Source organism: Gracilinanus agilis, chromosome 3 (genome assembly GCF_016433145.1).
Source record: "Gracilinanus agilis isolate LMUSP501 chromosome 3, AgileGrace, whole genome shotgun sequence".
NCBI lineage: Eukaryota > Metazoa > Chordata > Mammalia > Didelphimorphia > Didelphidae > Gracilinanus > Gracilinanus agilis.
Window position 1 is genome coordinate 488,746,109 of NC_058132.1, and position 19,443 is coordinate 488,765,551.

General features: G+C 35.1%; 1 protein-coding gene across 1 annotated transcript in view; it reads left to right on the top strand.

Moving 5' to 3' along the window:
- EIF5B (eukaryotic translation initiation factor 5B) overlaps positions 1 to 19,443 on the top strand; it is a 75,542-nt gene that overhangs the window by 40,464 nt on the left and 15,635 nt on the right. The window contains exons 7-15 of the mRNA XM_044670431.1: positions 3,017 to 3,115; positions 3,543 to 3,626; positions 5,147 to 5,221; positions 6,894 to 7,189; positions 13,452 to 13,559; positions 13,765 to 13,875; positions 14,862 to 14,929; positions 15,737 to 15,878; positions 19,096 to 19,227. Coding sequence (XP_044526366.1) covers positions 3,017 to 3,115; positions 3,543 to 3,626; positions 5,147 to 5,221; positions 6,894 to 7,189; positions 13,452 to 13,559; positions 13,765 to 13,875; positions 14,862 to 14,929; positions 15,737 to 15,878; positions 19,096 to 19,227 — 1,115 coding nt within the window. The remainder of the gene's footprint in view (positions 1 to 3,016; positions 3,116 to 3,542; positions 3,627 to 5,146; positions 5,222 to 6,893; positions 7,190 to 13,451; positions 13,560 to 13,764; positions 13,876 to 14,861; positions 14,930 to 15,736; positions 15,879 to 19,095; positions 19,228 to 19,443) is intronic.

Here is a 19,443-nt window from a genome sequence, read left to right on the forward strand (position 1 = left end):
CCCCCCCCCAACATTCAACCATCCTTGTATTCTTATAGAAATTAAATTTCTTTTTAATGAATTACTTTTTTTGTATCTATTGCTGTCATCTCTCTGTCAGGATTTTATTCACTATTTCCTTCATTACTGATAGGTGAGTCATTCCTGGATCAATTGTCTCTATATTCATATCTCTGACTTGTTTTAGAACTAAATTATAAAATAAAACAAACCCAGAAGAAAAAACATGAGAAAAAGATAGCATGCAATGGACACAGTTCCAACTTATCCTATATAACCAAGTATTGTCATGTATGCCAGTTGTAACAGCTTTATCAAGAAATTCATTAAATGTTGACAAATTGCCAATTAATCATGACTAAAAGCTGTGTAGGCATGGATGAATTGGAGCCTAGAGTATTGGAGGGAATAGTCAAATCAATAAACTAACATTCATTAGGGTATGGTTTGTAAAGTATTTATGATTTATACCTTTTTAGCATGTATTTGAGATAATTTATTCTCCAGCCCATGATCAGTTTTTCCTTTGAATTTCTTGAGTCTGACAAGTATGTGTATTTCCCAAGATTGTCATTCAAATATCTTCTTGTTTCTCTGAAATCTATTTTCCCAAATTTTGGTCAAGTCTCTCAGCTCATTTATCTTCCTTTTGAACTTATGGAGCTGTGGCATAGGAATGCTAAGTTGATCTAAAATTAGTATTATTTTATTGAAGTTTGCTTTTATACTTAGTTCCTATGTTGTTTAATGATTATATATTTAATACTGCCTCCCCCCCCCCCGTTATCTTTGGTGCCTTTTATCATCACCTAGTTTTTCAGCTGATCTCTTATGTGGTTAATTGCCTTCTTATCATAAATCATCAGTGTTACTTTTGCTTTTTTAATTTTTATTTCTATTTTTATTCTTTTGAATAAAGGGATTTATTTCAGCCTTTTACTTTAAATCCATATACTTGACCTATCTTTAACATATATTCATTATAAACAACAAATCGTTGTTTTATTTTCTATTCCCTTCTGTAGTTCATTCCTTTTTTTAATTGATGAGTTTTACCCTGTACATTTATATGTTAGAATTGTTATGTTTCTTCTTCTTCTTCTTCTTCTTCTTCTTCTTCTTCTTTTTTTTTTTTGGATAACCCTTACCTTCTTTCTTGGAGTCAATACTGTGTATTGGCTCAAAGTTGAAAGAGTATTAAGGGTAGGCAATGGGGGTCAAGTGACTTGCCCAGGGTCACACAGCTGGGAAGTGCCAGATTTTCACCTAGGACCTTCTGTCTCTAGGCCTGGCTCTCAATCCACTGAGCTACCCCAGCTGCCCCCAGTTTTTTCTTCTTTAGATTCTTTTCTCCCTCTCTTATGTCAGTGCAAGCTACTATATTGTTTGTTCTGTTACTTAACAGATCAATCTTATTCCTGCCTATACCATAAGCTTGATAAAGGGTATCCTTTTTCCTTTATTATTTTGTAATAATCCAGTCTCAACCATTCAGCCTTTGTCTATACTAAAGACAAATCCTAGAATTCTATTTATATATCATATATATATATATATATATAAATTTGAGGGCGGTGGGGAGTGAGCAGCAGCTAGGCACTTAGATTTGGTAAGTTCTGATCCTGAGGTCAGGAATACCTGAGTTCAGGTCTAGCCTCAGACATTACTATCTGGGGGACCCTGGAGAAATCACTTAAACCCTGTTTACTCCAGTTTTCTCATCTGCCAGATGAACTGGGGAAGAAAATGGCAGACCATGTGAGAATCTTTGCCAAGAAATCCCCAGATAAGGTCTGGAATGACCAACAACAAATTTTTTTTTCTTTAATTTTTTGGTGTTTTAAAAAAATTTTAGATAAGAATTTGATTTAGAAATTACTCCTATCTACCTCCCTCATATGTAGCATCTGATTTAAAGAAATACTACATATTTCCTTATTTAAATTTGAACTGTTCAATTAGCATGACAGATGTTCTGCCTAGTTTTTAGTTCACCAGGGTTTCCCAAATTTGCAGGACACATAGTTATGGAGTATGGGCCATTTTCCCTTAACTTTTCAGAAGATGTAATTATTCTCTTTTTGATTCTTAGCCTCTTCGAATACTCTTAGGTTATTTAAATTGTTGATATGTATATTTTTGAGGATATTTAAAATTGGGGTTCTAAATCTGAACCTATAGAGTCTTTTGATTTGTACTCTTGTTCCTTTTTATTTCAAGAATTTTGGCAATTTTCTTGAGTGCTTTCCTGGAGTTTTTGTTTTTTTCTGAGTGACAAATTATTTTCATATTGTACCACTGGGCTCCTTAGTCTTCTCGGTTTTACATTTTGTTCTATTTCATCTCTTTATATTTTATTTGCTTGAGCCACTCTGCTTCTGGGAGTCTACTGTGTTATTAAGATTTTCTATCCTGCCATTTACTCTGTTAATTTTCATATTTGTCTTAGTTCCAAGTTTTCCTTCATATCGCTGTGATTCTAAACTACTCTAGAGATTCTTGTAGATGTATATATAGTTCTCTTTCATCATGGAGATTTTACTTCTCTCTTTTTGTGTAAAGGTTTTACTCCTTTTTTCTCTTTGTATCTTTCCTCTTTTTATTTTACTTGAGACATTTGCCTTGTGTTTTAAGAAGAAACAGGCAAGCTGGGGCTTAGTCATTAAACACCCTTCCAATTTTGGCAGAAATCTCAGGATTTCCTCAGTTCAGCTCTGTTTAGATATTCCATTTTGCCAGTATTTGGAGTTTACTCGTGGTGGTTGTAGTTGTCCAAGTTGAATGGGCCCTATCCTTTAGTAGTATCAATAAAGGTAATACCTTTATTTCCCTCCTGGACCAGCAGCTTTGGCTTCTGTGTCATGAGTTGAAATCTTTCTTTTTTCATCTATTCTCTTTTCTTTATTATTTCTTTCTCCTTTCCTTTTCTTTGTCTTTTATTTCTATTTCTCTTTATGTTTATGTCAGAAAGCTGATAAATTATTTACTTTTTTTTGGTTTTCTATCCTAAATTTAGGTGTTGAAGTGCCATCTAAAGATTCTTTGCCAAAGAAGAGGCCAATATATGAAGATAAAAAGAGGAAAAAACCACAACCACAGCAAGAAAATAAAGAAGGTCAGCATTCTGGCTAGATTCTGACCTTAAATGTTTCACAATTACAGTGTAACTTTCAGATGTAAGAGACCCCCTGACTTTTCTTATTTAAAAAAAAAAAGTCTAATGTTTTGTTCCTAGTTTGCTTTTAGTTTTTTTATTCTTTTTAGTATGATTTTTAGTAGACTATAGTATTCCAAAATAAGATATTTGCATGTTGGTAGAAACCAAGAGTACAAAAAATAAAATTTTCATACTAAGTTTTTTGGCCCATATCAGGAAGAAAAAATTGGAATAGGAATATATTGAAGATAGTTATTTTGTCAGTAGGGTGACAAAGATTAACTTGACTCAAATTCAGTAGTATTTTCCTACTTGTCAGTTTCACTTACATTAGTAGTTTTTTCAGTAAGTTAATTTTTTAAATTTTGTTTTCTATTTTCATTAGAAACAATAGAAGTGAGTGTTCCAGTTGAAGTTACAGAACAAGCTATTCCAGAAAAAGAAGAGTCTCTGCATCTTGTAGAACCAGGTCAGTAGCACGAGTGAGAGACACCTGGAAGGGTCTCACTGCTTAAAAACAGAAGTTTGGTGTTTGATGATAAAGGCCTCTATTATTCATCTTTCTTCCTTTTTCTTGCCTATTTATACGCCTTTCATCTCCTAGTTATACTGCACAGTGAATGGTAGACATTCAGACTGATCTGTTAGTTAAGGAATGTTCTAGAGTAATTGTGATTTTTTTTTTAATAAGTCAAAAATCTTAGGAGGTAACTAGAAGATAATGAAATTCTAATTTAAAAGCCATGGAAATAATTTTGAAACAAATTTAAGTATATAGCCTTTAAGAGCTATATGCTTGAAGTTTTGACCCTTTTCTGAAGGGAATTTCTTATTTGCAAATTACTATTTTGAATTTAGCCCCCAGGATGGGAAAATTATGTTTGAAATGTATAATTTACATGTAAATTTTTTTGAGATCACTGAATATTTTATCTTTTTGCATACTTATTAGGTTTAAGATATACATATATACATATATACATACATACATGTATATATATATTTGTTTGTTTGTTTGTTTGTTTGTTTTTTTAACTCTTACCTTCTATTTTAGAATCAGGGTTAAGAATCAGTTCCAAGGCAGAAAAATGGTAAGGCCTGGGCAGTTGGGGTTAAGTGAGTTGCCCAGGGTCACATGGCAAGGAAGTGTGTGAGGCTAGATTTAAACCTTCCATCTTCATGTCTGGCTCTATTTCTTAGTAAGTAGCTTCTACTGAGCTCCCCTAAGATGTACTTTTTATTTGAATAGAAGTAGAAAAGAGATGCACAGATTTGCAAGAGTTAACACACAGTTCCATTACTTGTATTCTCTTAGTTATGTTGAGAGTAGGGCATAATTAATTCAGCAGATTCTTTGAATTTAGAGTCAGAGGACCCAGGTATAAATCCCAGTTCTGGTCATTTTTTGTGACAGGCAAATGAACTCGGTTTACCTCTTTTTTAAGTTGTAGCTTCATTACCAGGAAAGAAAGGGTATTGGGCCCTCTAGTCCTAAGTTTATGATCTAATAATAAGTTCTTTTTGTATGAGTTGAGGAATTATAAAGAAAGTGCATATATTTAAAAATAGAAATGTAATGAATTTGTGTATCATATTTGATGGCACAGAGTTCGCAGTCCTTTAGCTATTGTTTACTCTTAGAATGTGGAATGCCTGTGCAAAATAAAATGGAATATCTGGATAAAATGGGCAGCTAAGTGGCTCAGTGAATTGAAAGCCAGGCCTAGAGGTGGGGGTTCTGGGTTCAGACACTTCCTAGTTGTGAGACCCTAAGCAAATCACCTAAACCTCTGTTGTCTAAGCCCTTGTGTGTATGGATTCTAAGACAGAAGGTAAAGGTTAAAAAAAAAAAAAGGAAATTTTAAAGTTTTTATCTTTTAGATATTCAAAGTTGTTTATATGTTTCACTTTATTTTTCTGTTACATAGGAACAAAAATTTAACTGTAAAAAAATCTGTATGATTAAGCTTCTGCTTATTTGATTTACAGAAGAGGAAGAAGAAAGTGAGGATACGGGCTTGGATGATTGGGAGGCAATGGCTAGTGATGAGGAGAGAGAAAAAGGTAGGTTTTATATCTCATGTTTCTAGACCTAGATAAATTTTTTAGTTTTCTTATGTTTGTGTATGTCCATTTTTGTCTTTGTTGGCAGTAAATCTTCTGCTGAAAATATATGATTTACAAATGACCCATACAATCAACTATTTTCCCTATAAAATTCCACTGCTCTACTTTATTTTGGAGCACAAATTGAAGCTATGGTTGTTGTTTGCTAGCAATACCTATCTTCTGTATATGTGGTACATTTTGGTTGTTTAAAACTGGAAGCACATGCTTGTGGAGAAATCATGTAATAAAGGGAGTAGCCACTAGTTTAAAATTTTTTTCAATTCAAAGGTATTTTATTTTTCAAATAACATGTAATAGTAGTTTTCATCATACATTTTCTGAAATCATAAGATCCAAATCATCTACTTCCCTCCCTTTTCAGAGAGATGGTACACAATTTGATCGGGCCTTACCTGTATTATCATGCAAAACACACTTCCATTTTGGGCATTGTTGTAAGAGCACACTCATAAAAAACCCAAACCCCCAAATAAAATCGTAAATATACTGATGATAGCCACTAATTTTCATGCTATTCCACAAAAACCTATTGAGTCTGAAATTACCAGTAGTATAGTAGAGTATCTAATGCTTCCCCTTGTCAGCTTTCTAGGGCAAATCACGGCCTCTTAAAGGACTTTCAGTACTCCAAGCCACTCTGCTGATGATAGCCTGGGGCAAGGAACCTGATGAGTTGGGCCTGGGGTTCATAGCATATAGAATTTCAGAATCAAAAAGGGAACTTACTGGCCATCAAACTTTAATGAAATAGGATCCCTTCCTTGAAAACCTCTATTTGAAGATACATATGCACTTTCTAAAACAACTAGTTCTAAATGTTAGGAAGTTCATCTTAAAAGAAGCCTAAATTTTACCTTTTACAACTTTTGTCTGTTGGTTCTAGTTTTTGCCCTCTGTGGCTAAACATAGCACAGCTAATCCCTCTTCTACATGAAAATCCACTAAGGAATGTATTGTTTTTTGGTGGATGCTATGATATTGGATGGAGGTCTTGAGGGCAAAATGAGGATGAGACCCAGATCAGGGATGTGAAAAGAATGGGCAAATTAGGAAAACTGAATTGGGCAGTTAATTGTCTACTCTTCTCTTTCCTGTCTCACTTTAAAGCTGCTTTGAATCAGGAGCAAAAAGAGTGGTAAGGGTGCCAGCTTTTTAGCTTCTCTCTTAACCTGAACCATATTTCATCCCAGAATTCCAGAGTCTCATTTTCAGACTGATAAGGAGTAGAGGTTTCCCAACTTGTATTTTGGTGCTATTTTCTTTCTACACTGTTTAACATTTAATATTGATATAGATCAGTGATTCCCAAAGTGGGCACCACCGCCCGCTGGTGGGTGCTGCAGTGATGGGGGAGCAGCAGTGATGGCCACAGGTGCATTTGGGGGCGGTGAATAACTGTAAGAGATGGTGATAGTATGTGGCAGGGGGCGCTAAGTAATATTTTTTCTGGAAAGGGGGCAGTAGGCCAAAAAAGTTTGGGAACCACTGATATAGATGATATACTAGTTTTGGATGTAGTTTATTTTTGGATAATGAAATTCCCTTTTAATTAGGGACTGAGTATTTCTGAATCACCTTTTTTAAATGGCCAATATTTTCTTAACAGAAAGAAATACTGTGCACATTGAAGTAAAAGAAAACCCTGAAGAGGAAGAGGAAGAGGAGGAAGAAGAAGAGGAGGAGGAGGAGGAGGAAGAGACTGAGGATGAGGAAGATGAAGGAGAAAGTGATGGAAGTGAGGGTGATGATGAAGAAGAGAAAGTTTCAGATGAAAAAGATTCTGGGAAACCATCAATAGATAAAAAACAAAGTAAAGAGCTTAGCTCAGAGTCTGAATATGACTCAGACGATGATCGGACTAAAGAAGAGCGTGCATATGACAAAGCAAAAAGAAGGATAGAGGTATAATTTCTCTTTCCTATATACCCCTCGTCACTCTCTGTATCCCTTTTTCTGCTCAGTAGAGCATGCATCCATCTCTTCCATTGATAAAAAAGAATGAATTTTCTTTCATTACATAGAGTTCTTGTTTTCTACATGCTTTTAGGGCCAAGTGACTTTATATATTTGTTATTAACCTTTTTTTACAGGCCTTTGCCTCCTGTGTTGATATATCATGGCCCCATATTTGAGACTGATCAGTTATTACTGGTGACTTCTTTTAACTGTCAGTCATTTTGATCACTTTAGAGGAATAGGACTGTGTTCTCCAAAATAAAATCCGGTAATAATTTCAAGGTTTTAAATAATTTCATCATTAATTTTGATAATCCAAAGGCATTTAAAAAATCTGTTACCTTCCAATGCTTGGTTTTTATAAGCATTTTTTATGGGTTTATTTTTGCTGGATAATATTTAAGGGATAATTGGAAGAAGAGGTAATTTTGTTTCAGGAAAATGCATTTGTGGATCCTTTATGTAGACCATTTTCTCCCTTAGATTTCCATCTTGTAAAAAGCTATACTTACAGAAGCTAAGAACACTGATATTATAGCTAGTCCCTATACCCAGATTTACCTAACAACTTTTTTGTTTTCTGTCTGGGGCTAAACAACACAAGTCTGTTCCATCTTCCACATGGTCACCCTTAATTTTGGGGGAATACAACTGCAATATTACCCATCCTTTTTCAGGCTGCTCTTCATTTTAAGGTCTTCTCATGATCTTGGCCACCTCATTTCCCGATTTGTTCTACACTGGCACATAGATAATGAAGTGTTTTTGTTTTGTTTTACTGTCTTTCTTAAGTCTCTAAAATTGAGATAAAAGATTACTTTTATGCAGAACTGGCTGAGTAGAATATTCTCTTTAGAATGAACCAATGTGCTTTTTGACTCAGCGGTTCGTCCTCTGGAAACTCATGTTGGAAAACACATTATAACTACTCTATAGGAACTCTAATGAAAGCCATGAGATGCTTTTTGCCTACAAAAATCATCCAGATGTAATGGCTTACTGCTTCTTTATCTCAAAGGTTTATGTTTACACTTTATGTTTCTTTAATTCTCTTAGAATTATATAACTTCTCTAATTTTATGTTAATAGTGTGAGGCCTAGGACTTAGTTACTTATTCATTTTGAGGTTATCATGGAATATGGGGTGAGATGCTAGTCTAACTTTAATTAATGCCAAATCACTTTCTAGTTTTGCCAGTAGCTCTTGTCAATTTCCCCAACTAAATGATGTTCTTAGGATTAAGCTGTCCAAAAAAATTTAAAAAGGGTGATGGGCTTATTTTTAGAGAAGGAGGATAGTGATAAAATTGGAACCTGACATTTTTTTCTATATGAGGATTTCATTAAAGAAGAATTTAGATAGAAGAGAAGGGAAGAAAAAGCTTTACATCTCACAGGAAAAAATGGGGTCAAAGGCAGCCAGAGTGGCACTGAGAAATCATATTAGTTACATATGCTAATATTAAAACACCATGTAGTTCACTAATACTTTAGTATAATTGTTTTCATACTGAACAACTCAATATTTCTTTTCCCAGGAAAAAAGGCAACCCAAATAATGTCTTGAACCAGAGGTATCAAGCTTAAATAGAAATGAGGGCCATTAAATTATACACAAGGATTCCTACAGGTCCATATTTATTTAGAAAACTGTATGTTATCTATATTTTATTATTTTTATTTATTTTGTTAATTATTTCCCAGTTGTATGATTTAGTTTGGTCTACAGTTGAAAGTATTTCATGCAGCATTGTGTGGGCTACGTATTTTACACCTTGGCTTAAACTACCCAACAGGGCCAAAGGGCCTGATGAAGAGTAAATTTTGAATTAAGAAGAGGATGTGTAGATTTCATAGAACCTGCACATAAGATGATTCTTTTGTCTCAAACAAAATCAAAAGACAAAAAGTATAGCATTGCCAGTGGATAGGTGAAGCTGATGGAAAGTTATATAGATGAAAAATTATAAAAACATTTAGAAGAGAACCAGATGAAGTAGCTTTCACAGCTATGACTAGGGGAAGAACATCGTATCAAACAAGTGACTGAGAATTCCTTCTAAAATCCATAATTTTGATTATATGAAATTTAAAGGCTTTTGTGCTAGTAAAATCATAATTAATATAGCTCATATGAGAAGGGAAGATATCAAATCAAGGAAAATCTGTACTTCATATAGCTCTGAATAATGATTTGCTATCCAGGATATAGAGGGAACTAACATGAAGCAAGCAGTGAACTATTCAGTGGATGAATGTCCAAAACTAAGAGCAAATAGTCAAACCAAAAGATCTGAACACTATTAACCATAAGAGCATTGCTGTCGATTGCTAATAACAATTTATGGATTTTCTGTCGAATCAAAGTAAACTCTGAGGTTTCACTTTAATTAACAAATTGATAAATATATAAATATGTATTTATTGATAAATATGTAAAATATTTAGGTAAAAATTCTTTGTAATTACTGGATTACTCAGTAAGCATTTCTTATTCACCTATTATGTGGTGGACCCTATTGTAAGAGCTGAAGATCCAAAGAAAGGCAGAATGAGGTGGTCTTTGTCCTCAAGGAGCTCACAGTATTATGGGAGAGTACAATACAAATAAATATAATCAAACTATGAACAAAATAAATGGGAAATAATAGAGGAATAATACCTGAATTTAGAGAAACTTGGAAAGACTCCTTGTAGAAGATGAAATTTTAGCTAGGGCTTGAAGGAAGCTAGTAAGTGATCGAGATGAGGGAAACATTCCATGTATGAAAGACAGACAGAGACAGTCCCCAGGAGGGAAATGGAGTATCTTTTTTATGGATCAGCAAGGAAGAAGCCTAGTGTCACTGGATTGTGATAAGCATAGGGTGAGGAAACAGTGATGTGATGTAAAAATACTGGAAAAGCCTAGCTTAGGAAAGACTTTGAATACTAAATATACAATTTTGTATTTTTTTCTTGTAGGTGATAGGGATCCACTGGAATTTATTGAGAGAAGGGGGAAAGTATGGTCAGACTAGAACTTTAGCAAAATCCCTTTAATGGCTGAATGATGTATAGACTGTAGTGGGGAGAGATTTGTGGCCAGCAGACCATTTTATCTTTTCTTAGTAGGCTATAAAAGCAGTAATCCAGGCCTGAGATGATGACGAGGATGGGGATAGTATTAGAGACAAAAGGGGTCTGTTCCAGAGATGTTAAAAAGATGAAATAGCATCAGATTGGATGGATGCTGAAAGAGCAACAAATAGAGGATGACACCTAAAATTTGAACTCTTTGGTCTGGGAGGATTATGTTGACTCTCAGCAATAGGGAAGTTTGGGGTTGGGAGGAGGTTTAGAGGGAAAAAAATAAGTTCAGTTTTGGAGATGTTGAGATTAAAATGTAAGAGCGGTAATTGACCTCAATAAGAGGGCTTAGGTCTCAATAAATTAGAGAATCATCAGCATAGAGATGATAATTAAATCCTTGGGTGCCTCAGATCCCCGGAGAAGGCCCAGAACAGAAGCCTGAGTGACCCTTTATTAGTACCCCTGTGACCTAGATGAAGGTCCAGTAAAGGAAACTGAGAAGTGGTCAGACAGATAGGAGAACCAGGAGGAAGTAGCACCTCAAAACTTCAGAGAGAAGTAAATCTCAAGGAGAAGAAGGTGATCAAGTGTTGAAGGCTGCAGAACAAGGGGAATCTACTAAAGGCCGTTGGATTTGGCAATTAGATTATTGGTGACTTTGGAGAGAGCAGGTACAGTTGAATATGAAGTCTGAAGCTGGATTGTAGGAAGTTAAAAGAAATAAAGGAGAGGAAGTGGAGGCACAAAGGACAGAAATGTTAGAGGTTAATAGCAACAATGGAAGAGGTAAGTTGTTGTGGGAGACAGGGTAGGAAGAAAGAAACCTGAGCGTGCTTGTAAGGTAGTAAGGAAGGAGCTAGTAGACTGGGAAAAGTGAAAGATTAGTGAGAAGGTGGGAATAACAGAAAAACCAGTCTGTAGGAGACAAAATGGAATGGGGTTGCCTGTGTAGGGAGAGGAGTTAACTTTGGTCAAGGAGTATGGCCACTTCCTCTGGCAGAAGGCATTCTGAATGATAAGATGAGCAGGATTGAAGAGGGACCTTTCAATGAATGGCCTTTTATTTTTCCCTTGTAAAATATGAGGCAAAGTTCTCAGCTGAGAGAATAAGGAGAGTGGAAACAATGTGAACTTTTAGCAGAGGTGAAAGCTTGGAAGAACTGCAGTAGGGAATGGGTCAGAGAGTTGATAAGGGAGATGTGCATTGAGGGCCTGGTGATGGTTGTGAACCTTAAAATTAAAATGGTTACATGTTTTTCTGTATCATCATTGAGTAGCGCCTGTGTAGGAGTGAGGGTAGTAGATGGTGGTAGTGATCCAAGACTGAGCTTTATTAGAATGCAATTCAACAATATAGTAAGGGGGTCAGGGACTCACAGGGACAGGACTGTCTAGAATTGAACTGATTCTCCAAGAAAGTGATTAAAGTATCTGTATTCTTTTACTCAGAAATCAGATTGTTGGGTAAATGCCCCAAAGAGGTCCAAGACAAAAAGGCAGACTCCATATAAAAGATGCCTTCCTTGAAGTTCAGGCCATTTAGAAGAACTTGCATTCATCTTGTTTTGCCCATTCATCATCTCATTTGGGTTTCTAGTCTGGGGTTGATAAGACTTTCAAGGGATCCGTGGATTGATTTCAGTGGGCCCATGAATGCAGATGGAGGAAAAAAATGTGCATCTTTATTTTCCCTAACTTTTAGTGTCCTTTGTGATCATATGTATGTTATGTATTTAAAAATATTACTGTGAAAGGGAGTCTGTATGTTTTACCAGATTGCCAGAAGGATTCTCTTGTTGTAGAAGGAAGGCTTTGATGACTTGTCTTGGTAGGCCCATATTTGTTCCAATCTGTTTCTCTCTTGGTTTTTCTTGCCTGAGGCCTTTTCATTATTGGTAAGGATCTTTATTGCTCTTTTAGTGAAGCATCATCTTTACCTGTAGAGGCCGAGGTCTTGATCTGTTTTCTAGTAGCTGTGTTGTTTCAATACAGGGAGTCATTATACCTGAGTCCTATTTGCCATCTATAAAATCATATTTCCTAATTGAATGGGATTTCATAGGTTATTAATTTCAATAGCTCTCTGAACATATATCCTCTCCCCATTATTGGAATGTTCTCTGACTTCAGCTTGAAGAGCTTTAATGAAGGAAGAAACCCATTGCTTCCTTAGGCAATTCATTCTGCTTACTTTCTTAGCTTTATACTGTTATTTCTTCCTGTTTCAAAATTAAAGCCCACTCAACGTTGAACCTTCCAGTCATTTCCTTTTTTCTAACTTTAAGAATTCCTCTTGCTCATTTGCAGAGCACAGTTCACTCTCTGCCTGGAACCGAATGAGCGGTCATGAGATTGCCGTCTCCCATTACCATCTGAGTCAATTTCAGTAGTCTCTTAGACGTCTACTTTCTACTGCCTCACTGGGAAGCTTTTTCAGAATTTTATTACTGAAGGTTTATTTCTATACACATACAGTCATCACAGCATATGTACAACATAGTAACATTTTTCATTACTCGTCAATGGAGGAACTTTCTGACAGACAAAAGGTTCAGAATCCAAAGAACACAATCTGTAACACAAATTTATATCTAGCATTTGGGAGTGGTTATCAGGAGATTTCAATTCTGGTCCCAGCATTTGTGAAAAGCTGTGTGGTCTTAAGGAAGTACCTTGATTTCTCTTAGCCTCAGTTTTCCCTTTCAAATGAAGTTTTAGGTAGGTTTTTCTCTACGGTCTTATCTAGCTAAAAATTGGATGGTGGTGAAGGTTTTGATTTAGGTCTTTCCTTCAAAATCTGCCTCAGGTGCTACTACTTCAAACCTTTCCTAAACTTTTTCTCTAAACTCTACCTCTCAAGATAAAAGTGGTCTTCTCTTTCTCATATTTTTCATACTATTTTGACTGGATCTCTCTCTTATGGATCTCACTTTTCCTCTTATTTTGAAGGGTACTTATGCCATTGTCAGTTTTTTGTTCATAGCTCTTTTTTTCTTTGATTGAATTATAAACTTTCAGGGCAAGCTGTATTTTAGAGTTGTCTTTGTAACCCAGTATGTAGCATGGTGTCTTATAAGTCCTAATAAGTTCTGAATTAAATTGAAATGTTTAATTTTATTTCTTTCTGCTTTCTTAGAAACGGAGACTTGAAAATAGCAAAAATGTAGATACAGAAAAGTTAAGAGCTCCCGTTATCTGTGTACTAGGACACGTAGATACAGGAAAAACTAAAATTTTAGATAAGGTAAGAAAATATTTTATAATTCTGCCTTTACGTTTTTGTTAGTTTAGACACTATTAATTGAATTACTTTATTTCTAGGCTATATAAATTGTTTATAAATGTAAGTGAATATTCTTGGGAAAATTTAGAATTAAATTGTGTAAAAGTATTCACTATTTTTTCCTTCAGTTTTTGAATGCTTATTTGAATTTATCATTGTCTCACAGCTCCGCCATACTCATGTACAAGATGGTGAAGCAGGTGGTATTACTCAGCAAATTGGGGCCACTAACGTTCCTCTTGAAGCTATTAATGAACAGACCAAGATGGTGAAGAATGTAAGTATTTTTTGGCTTTGTAGTTTAAGTTGTATTCTTCAGAATATAGAAAATTCTTTATATTTGATCTAAAATCCGAGAATCATTTTTATATATATCAGATAGTGGTATATGCTACATTGTATGTGTGAAAAGCATTAAAATCGAAGTATTTAGATGAGACTATGCTCCATAATTTATTTTCATTTAGAATTATTTTGTCTAGCCTGGCTTCCTTATGTAATCAAGGAGAACAGTATGCATTTTGAGACATTTTTGTAAATTTTCTATATTGAAAATATTTGAACTTGCAAAAAATTTTTGAAAAAATTTTCCACCTCTTGAAAAATTGTTCTTAGGAATGGATAATGTTATCTTTTAATTGTAGTTTATTTAGATATCCACTTATAAAGAAAGCCCAATATTCTTGAACATAGGCCTGGATATTTTCTTTGATTTGTCAAATTTGAGGTTGGTATTATAAAGTTACTTCAATGTAGAGCTTGGAAGCATGTATCCAGAATTGTAGAGTCTCTTAAATTGGACCACATAAATGTCAAATTGCTTAACTAACCCTTAGATGACTTAACTTTTTAGGCTTCATAGAACTTAGATTTCACTTTGTCATGAGTTAATTTTGGTTACAGAGTAACTAAATCTTAATCTTACCTTTTATGGTATATGCAACAAAAGGTGTTTTCAGAGTTGACTATTTCTAAAACATCTATAGATGTGTCTATTATCTGTAGATATAGATATATCTATATCAATAATACTTGTTCAATTCTGTATTTCAAAAATAAGGCTGCTAGAGTTTGCTTAGTTACTTAATCAGCTATTGTAGAGTAATTTAATTAGAAAGGGAAAGACTTTGAACTTTTGTGTTCTTTTGAGTCATTGAGGGCAATGTAATTGGCATATAAATTGGGTTGCTTTTCAGTTAGGTTCTAGCTTCTTGAAGTATTGTATTCATGCTTTTTATATATTTGTTTATTTCTTAATGTTAGTTTGACAGAGAGAACATCAAGATTCCTGGGATGCTTATAATTGATACGCCAGGCCATGAGTCTTTTAGGTAGGAACAAAATTTAAAATCCCTTTACTTTAGTTTTTATTCTGGAGTGAAATCCACTATAACTATTACCTGTTTTCTCCTAATGTGCTAACTGATCTCCCATTATCAATTTTGCTGTTGTAGATATACTGTCTTGTTTAAAGTTTTCTGTTGAATACACATATACAAATTGGTGTAGAAAATAATACTGCCAGTTGTGTGAAATTATTTTTCTCTTTTATTCTACTTTAACTTAATAGATCATTTTTTGCAATATGAGAAGTAGACATGATTTTGGCCTTCAGCAGGGTAGCTTCTAATGCTCTGTCTAAAATGTGAAAGAGATCAACAGTCTTATTTTGTCTAGTCTTTTATGAATATTCCTTGAAGTCTTAGTGAAACTGGTGAGGATATTAAAAGAATTCCCTCTAGGACTTATTCATTCACTTGATGTATAATTTTACCATACCTCATTTTGGTCAGATATTTCACACGTTTAAGGGTACCTGGCATATTTGTACCACATTTCCCACTGAGTCCTGTTAATATCACTTATAGTGAGAGGAGGATAAAAGAATTTTGAAGCAGTGAAAAAAGAGCCCTGAGCGTGAAGTCAAGATTTGTGTTTTAGTCCTTGCTAAACTATTGCAGTTTTGGGCATGTCATTTAATTTCCCTGAGCCTTAGATTCCTCCTTTATAAAGGAAACATTTAGACCGCATTCAAGGTCTTTTTTGGCTTCAGATTTATGATCCTGCAATATAAGTTAAGTTTATGGATCTTTATTTTATCTTTTTATTTATACTTTTTTTCCCTCCTTTTTTAATAGTAACCTTAGGAACAGAGGGAGCTCACTTTGTGATATTGCCATTTTAGTTGTTGATATTATGCATGGTTTGGAGCCACAGACAATTGAATCTATCAACCTACTGAAATCTAAAAAATGTCCCTTCGTCGTAGCACTCAATAAGGTAAGCTGTCTCTTCAGAAAGTGTATGTGTGTATGATAGAAGGGTGGGGAGAGGGAGAAGAAGAGAAAAGAGGGAGGAAGGGTACATATCTAAGTCTGTGAGTCATATTTATAGTTGTTTTCAAAAGGCCTGCTTTAAAAGCACCATCTATGAAGATGCTTTTAGTTCAGAATCTAAGGATGTGGTAGACTATTTTCTGTATCAGTTTAGTCAGCATATAACAATTTAAAAATATTTCTTTGTATAATGTTGTTAGAGAGAAGCGATTGCTTTTCTTTTAAAGTTATTTTGATCTGTGTCAGTTTTGTTACTTTTGCTAATCTTGATAAGATATGATTGTGTTCTGATTTTACTTTCTTAATTTTGGACAGAGGGAAGGAATTTTTTTAATTTAATTTTTTTTTTTACTTTTTTCAATTACATGGGGAAACAATTTTTAGCTATTGTTTCATGCCATTTTGCAATTCAGATTCTCCTTCCCTCTCTCCTTCTCAAGGTGGTAAATAGTGATATTGGTTATACCAGTACTTTCATGTAATACATATTTCCATATTCCTCATGCAATGACAGAAGACATATCACACATGCAATAAAAAAACTCATGAAGGAAATAAAGTGGAACATTACATACTTTAATCTGCAAACAGACTCCCAATGGTTTCTTTTTTGGCTGCATGGATCATTTTTTATCATGAGTCCCCTTGGGGTTAGCTTGGAACCTTGCTTTTCTGATAATATTTTAGTCTTCACAATTGATTATTGTACAGTAATATTTCTGTTAGGGTACACAGTGTTCTGGTTCTGCTCACTTCACTTTGTATCAGTTCATATAAGTCTTTCCAGGTTTTTCAGAACTCGTTCTGTTCATCATATCTTATGGCATAATAGTATTCCATTTCAAACATATACTACTACAACTTGTTCAGCCATTACCCCCATTGATGAATACCCCAGAGGGAAGGAATTAAAGGAAAAAAGTTATATCTGAAAAAAAGTTATTTGTTGCTTTCCTTTTTTTTTTTTTTTAAAACTCTTACCTTCTTTTTTAGAATTGATACTAGGTATCAGTTCCAAGGCAGAATTGAAGTAAGGGCTAGACAATTGGGATCAGGTGACTTGCCCAGGGACACACAATCAGGAAGTTTCTGAGGTCACATTTAAACCCAGGTCCTCCTGACTCGAGACCTGGCACTGTGTCTACTATGCTACATAGCCACCCCTTAACTTAACTCTTACTTGGTTCTTTTTAAAAAATCTCTATGTGCCACCATGGCCTCTTGAAGGTGAGTTATATTAATTGCTAAATTAAAAGGTTTTACTTTCTTAATACTGTAAAGTCTTTGTTTTAGATTCAGTGACATTTATAATGCTAATCTAGAAGTCTCATGTTGAATACCTAACTTATATATCACTAGACATTTTGCTCTGTATATTTAAGTTGAAGAGGTTATGATTTGATCTTTTGTCAAATTATATAATCAAAATTCAACAAGTATCAAGTACCTTTTGTTTCCCACTATGGCATAGGCATGATGGGAGAATATAATATGAACTTTGCACTATAGAGGAATTTATAATTAATCTAGGTGGTAAGCCAATTTAGAGACCTTAAATAATTAGGGAATGAAAAAAACTAAATTCAGTCTATCCACAAACATTTATTAAGTGTCTACTTTATACTAAGTACAGGGCTATAAAAACAGTCAGTAGATAGTCTCTGCCCTCCAGGATCTTACAGTCTAATGAAGAGGAGACTAGTGCATTAAAAGTAAAAAGCAGGGGGTGGGGAGGACTGATGGGGACGGGAGGGGATCCAAAGACCTGCTTCTGGGGTGTGATATGATAGGGTCACTATAAGCCTTAAATCAAGGATCTATGAAGAGTTCTTAGATTCCCTTCCTCCACCCTCTCCAATCAGGGGATCCTTGGGCCAAAGAGGTATGGAGGAAGTTGTTAGCTTCATAATTGTAGAAAATTGAGTTCCTAGAAATAATCCCAAGTACCAAACTTTGTATTACAGGTCACTAGTGAGCTTCATGATAAACCAAGATAAGAAGAAGACAAATGTGATTAAACAGGTGCTAGTGTGCATCTTTAGAATAATTTGATATGACACTAGGGTGCTCATTTTTAATATACTCCTGTATTCCTGATACAAAGAAAAACAATGTTTTTCTTTCATTAGATGTGTTAAATTTTAAAATCTCACTAAATAATCCCCCTGTATCCCCCACAAATAACACATTTTCAAAAGCTTTTAAAAAAAAAACAAAAGAGAAGGGAAAAAAAATATCAGCATAACCAATCAGAATATCAAAAAAAGTCTGAAAATGTCTTCATGGTACAAACCTTGGAGACCTTTCAGCTCTGCATAAGGATGGTATCTTTTCATAAGTCGTCTTCTTTTTTTTTTTTTTTTTTTTTTTTTTAAATCCATACCCTTCTGTCTTAGATCAATACCAAATATTGGTTCCACAGCAGAAGAATGGTGAGGGCTAGGCAGCTTGGGTTAAGTGACTTGTGCAGGGTCACGCAGCTAGGAATTGTCTTGAGGTCAGATTTGAACTCGGGACCTCCCATCACTGGGCCTGGCTTTCTCTCTGCTTAGCTGCCTACCAACCCCCCCAACACCAACCTACCCCCCCCCCCCCTTATCCCCACTGGCCACGAGCTTTCTATATTTTTCTGTTCATTATATCAATCATTCCTAGTTATAGCGCAGTCATATTCCACTGCCATTTAACTTTCATCCTATTCATTTGCCTTTATGTCTTAGCCTCCACCTCTTCCCCTCCTCCTCCCCCCCCCCCCCCCCATTATAAGCAGATTGAAGGCAGGAATTACCTAATTTTCCATCATTCTTATATCTCCAGTCCTATTATAGTTCCTTACACACATTTTTCAGATGAGTTTTCTTTATCCCCCCACTAGCTAGTTAACAGTGCCAGCCATACCCCTAGTATAGACAGGACTGTCTCCATGGGGAACTGTGCTTGATAGTCATCACCATCTGCAGTCACCTGGTTCTGACAAATTTTGTTGAAATTGGCCAGGCAGCTGTCAGACAAGAAAGCAGAGCGCCCAGAGGGAGCATCAGGTCTATTTTTGCACCCTGAGATGACGCAGACTTGGTCATAGAGATGCTTAATCACAATTATTGAACTGAATATGTGTGTTTCTGAACAGAAACATTAGAAGTGTTCTGAAACTTTTCTAGATTGATCGATTGTACGATTGGAAAAAGAGCCCAGATACGGATGTGGCAGCAACTTTAAAGAAGCAGAAGAAGAACACCAAGGACGAGTTTGAGGAGCGGGCAAAGGCCATCATCGTGGAGTTTGCACAGCAGGTTAGTTCTTTCTTCAAGTAAGACAGTGAAATGGCGTAAAAACTTTTTCTTCTGTTTTTTTTTTTCTAATACAAAATGAAATAGTATTTTTGTTTTCTTAATGCCTTTTTCTGGCCTACTTCATGGAGATGTATCCAGTAGCCATTATTTCACCATCTGTATGCCTTTTTATTTTGGGAAGCTTGAGTTGAGATAAAAAGGAGGCCATTCAGGTTC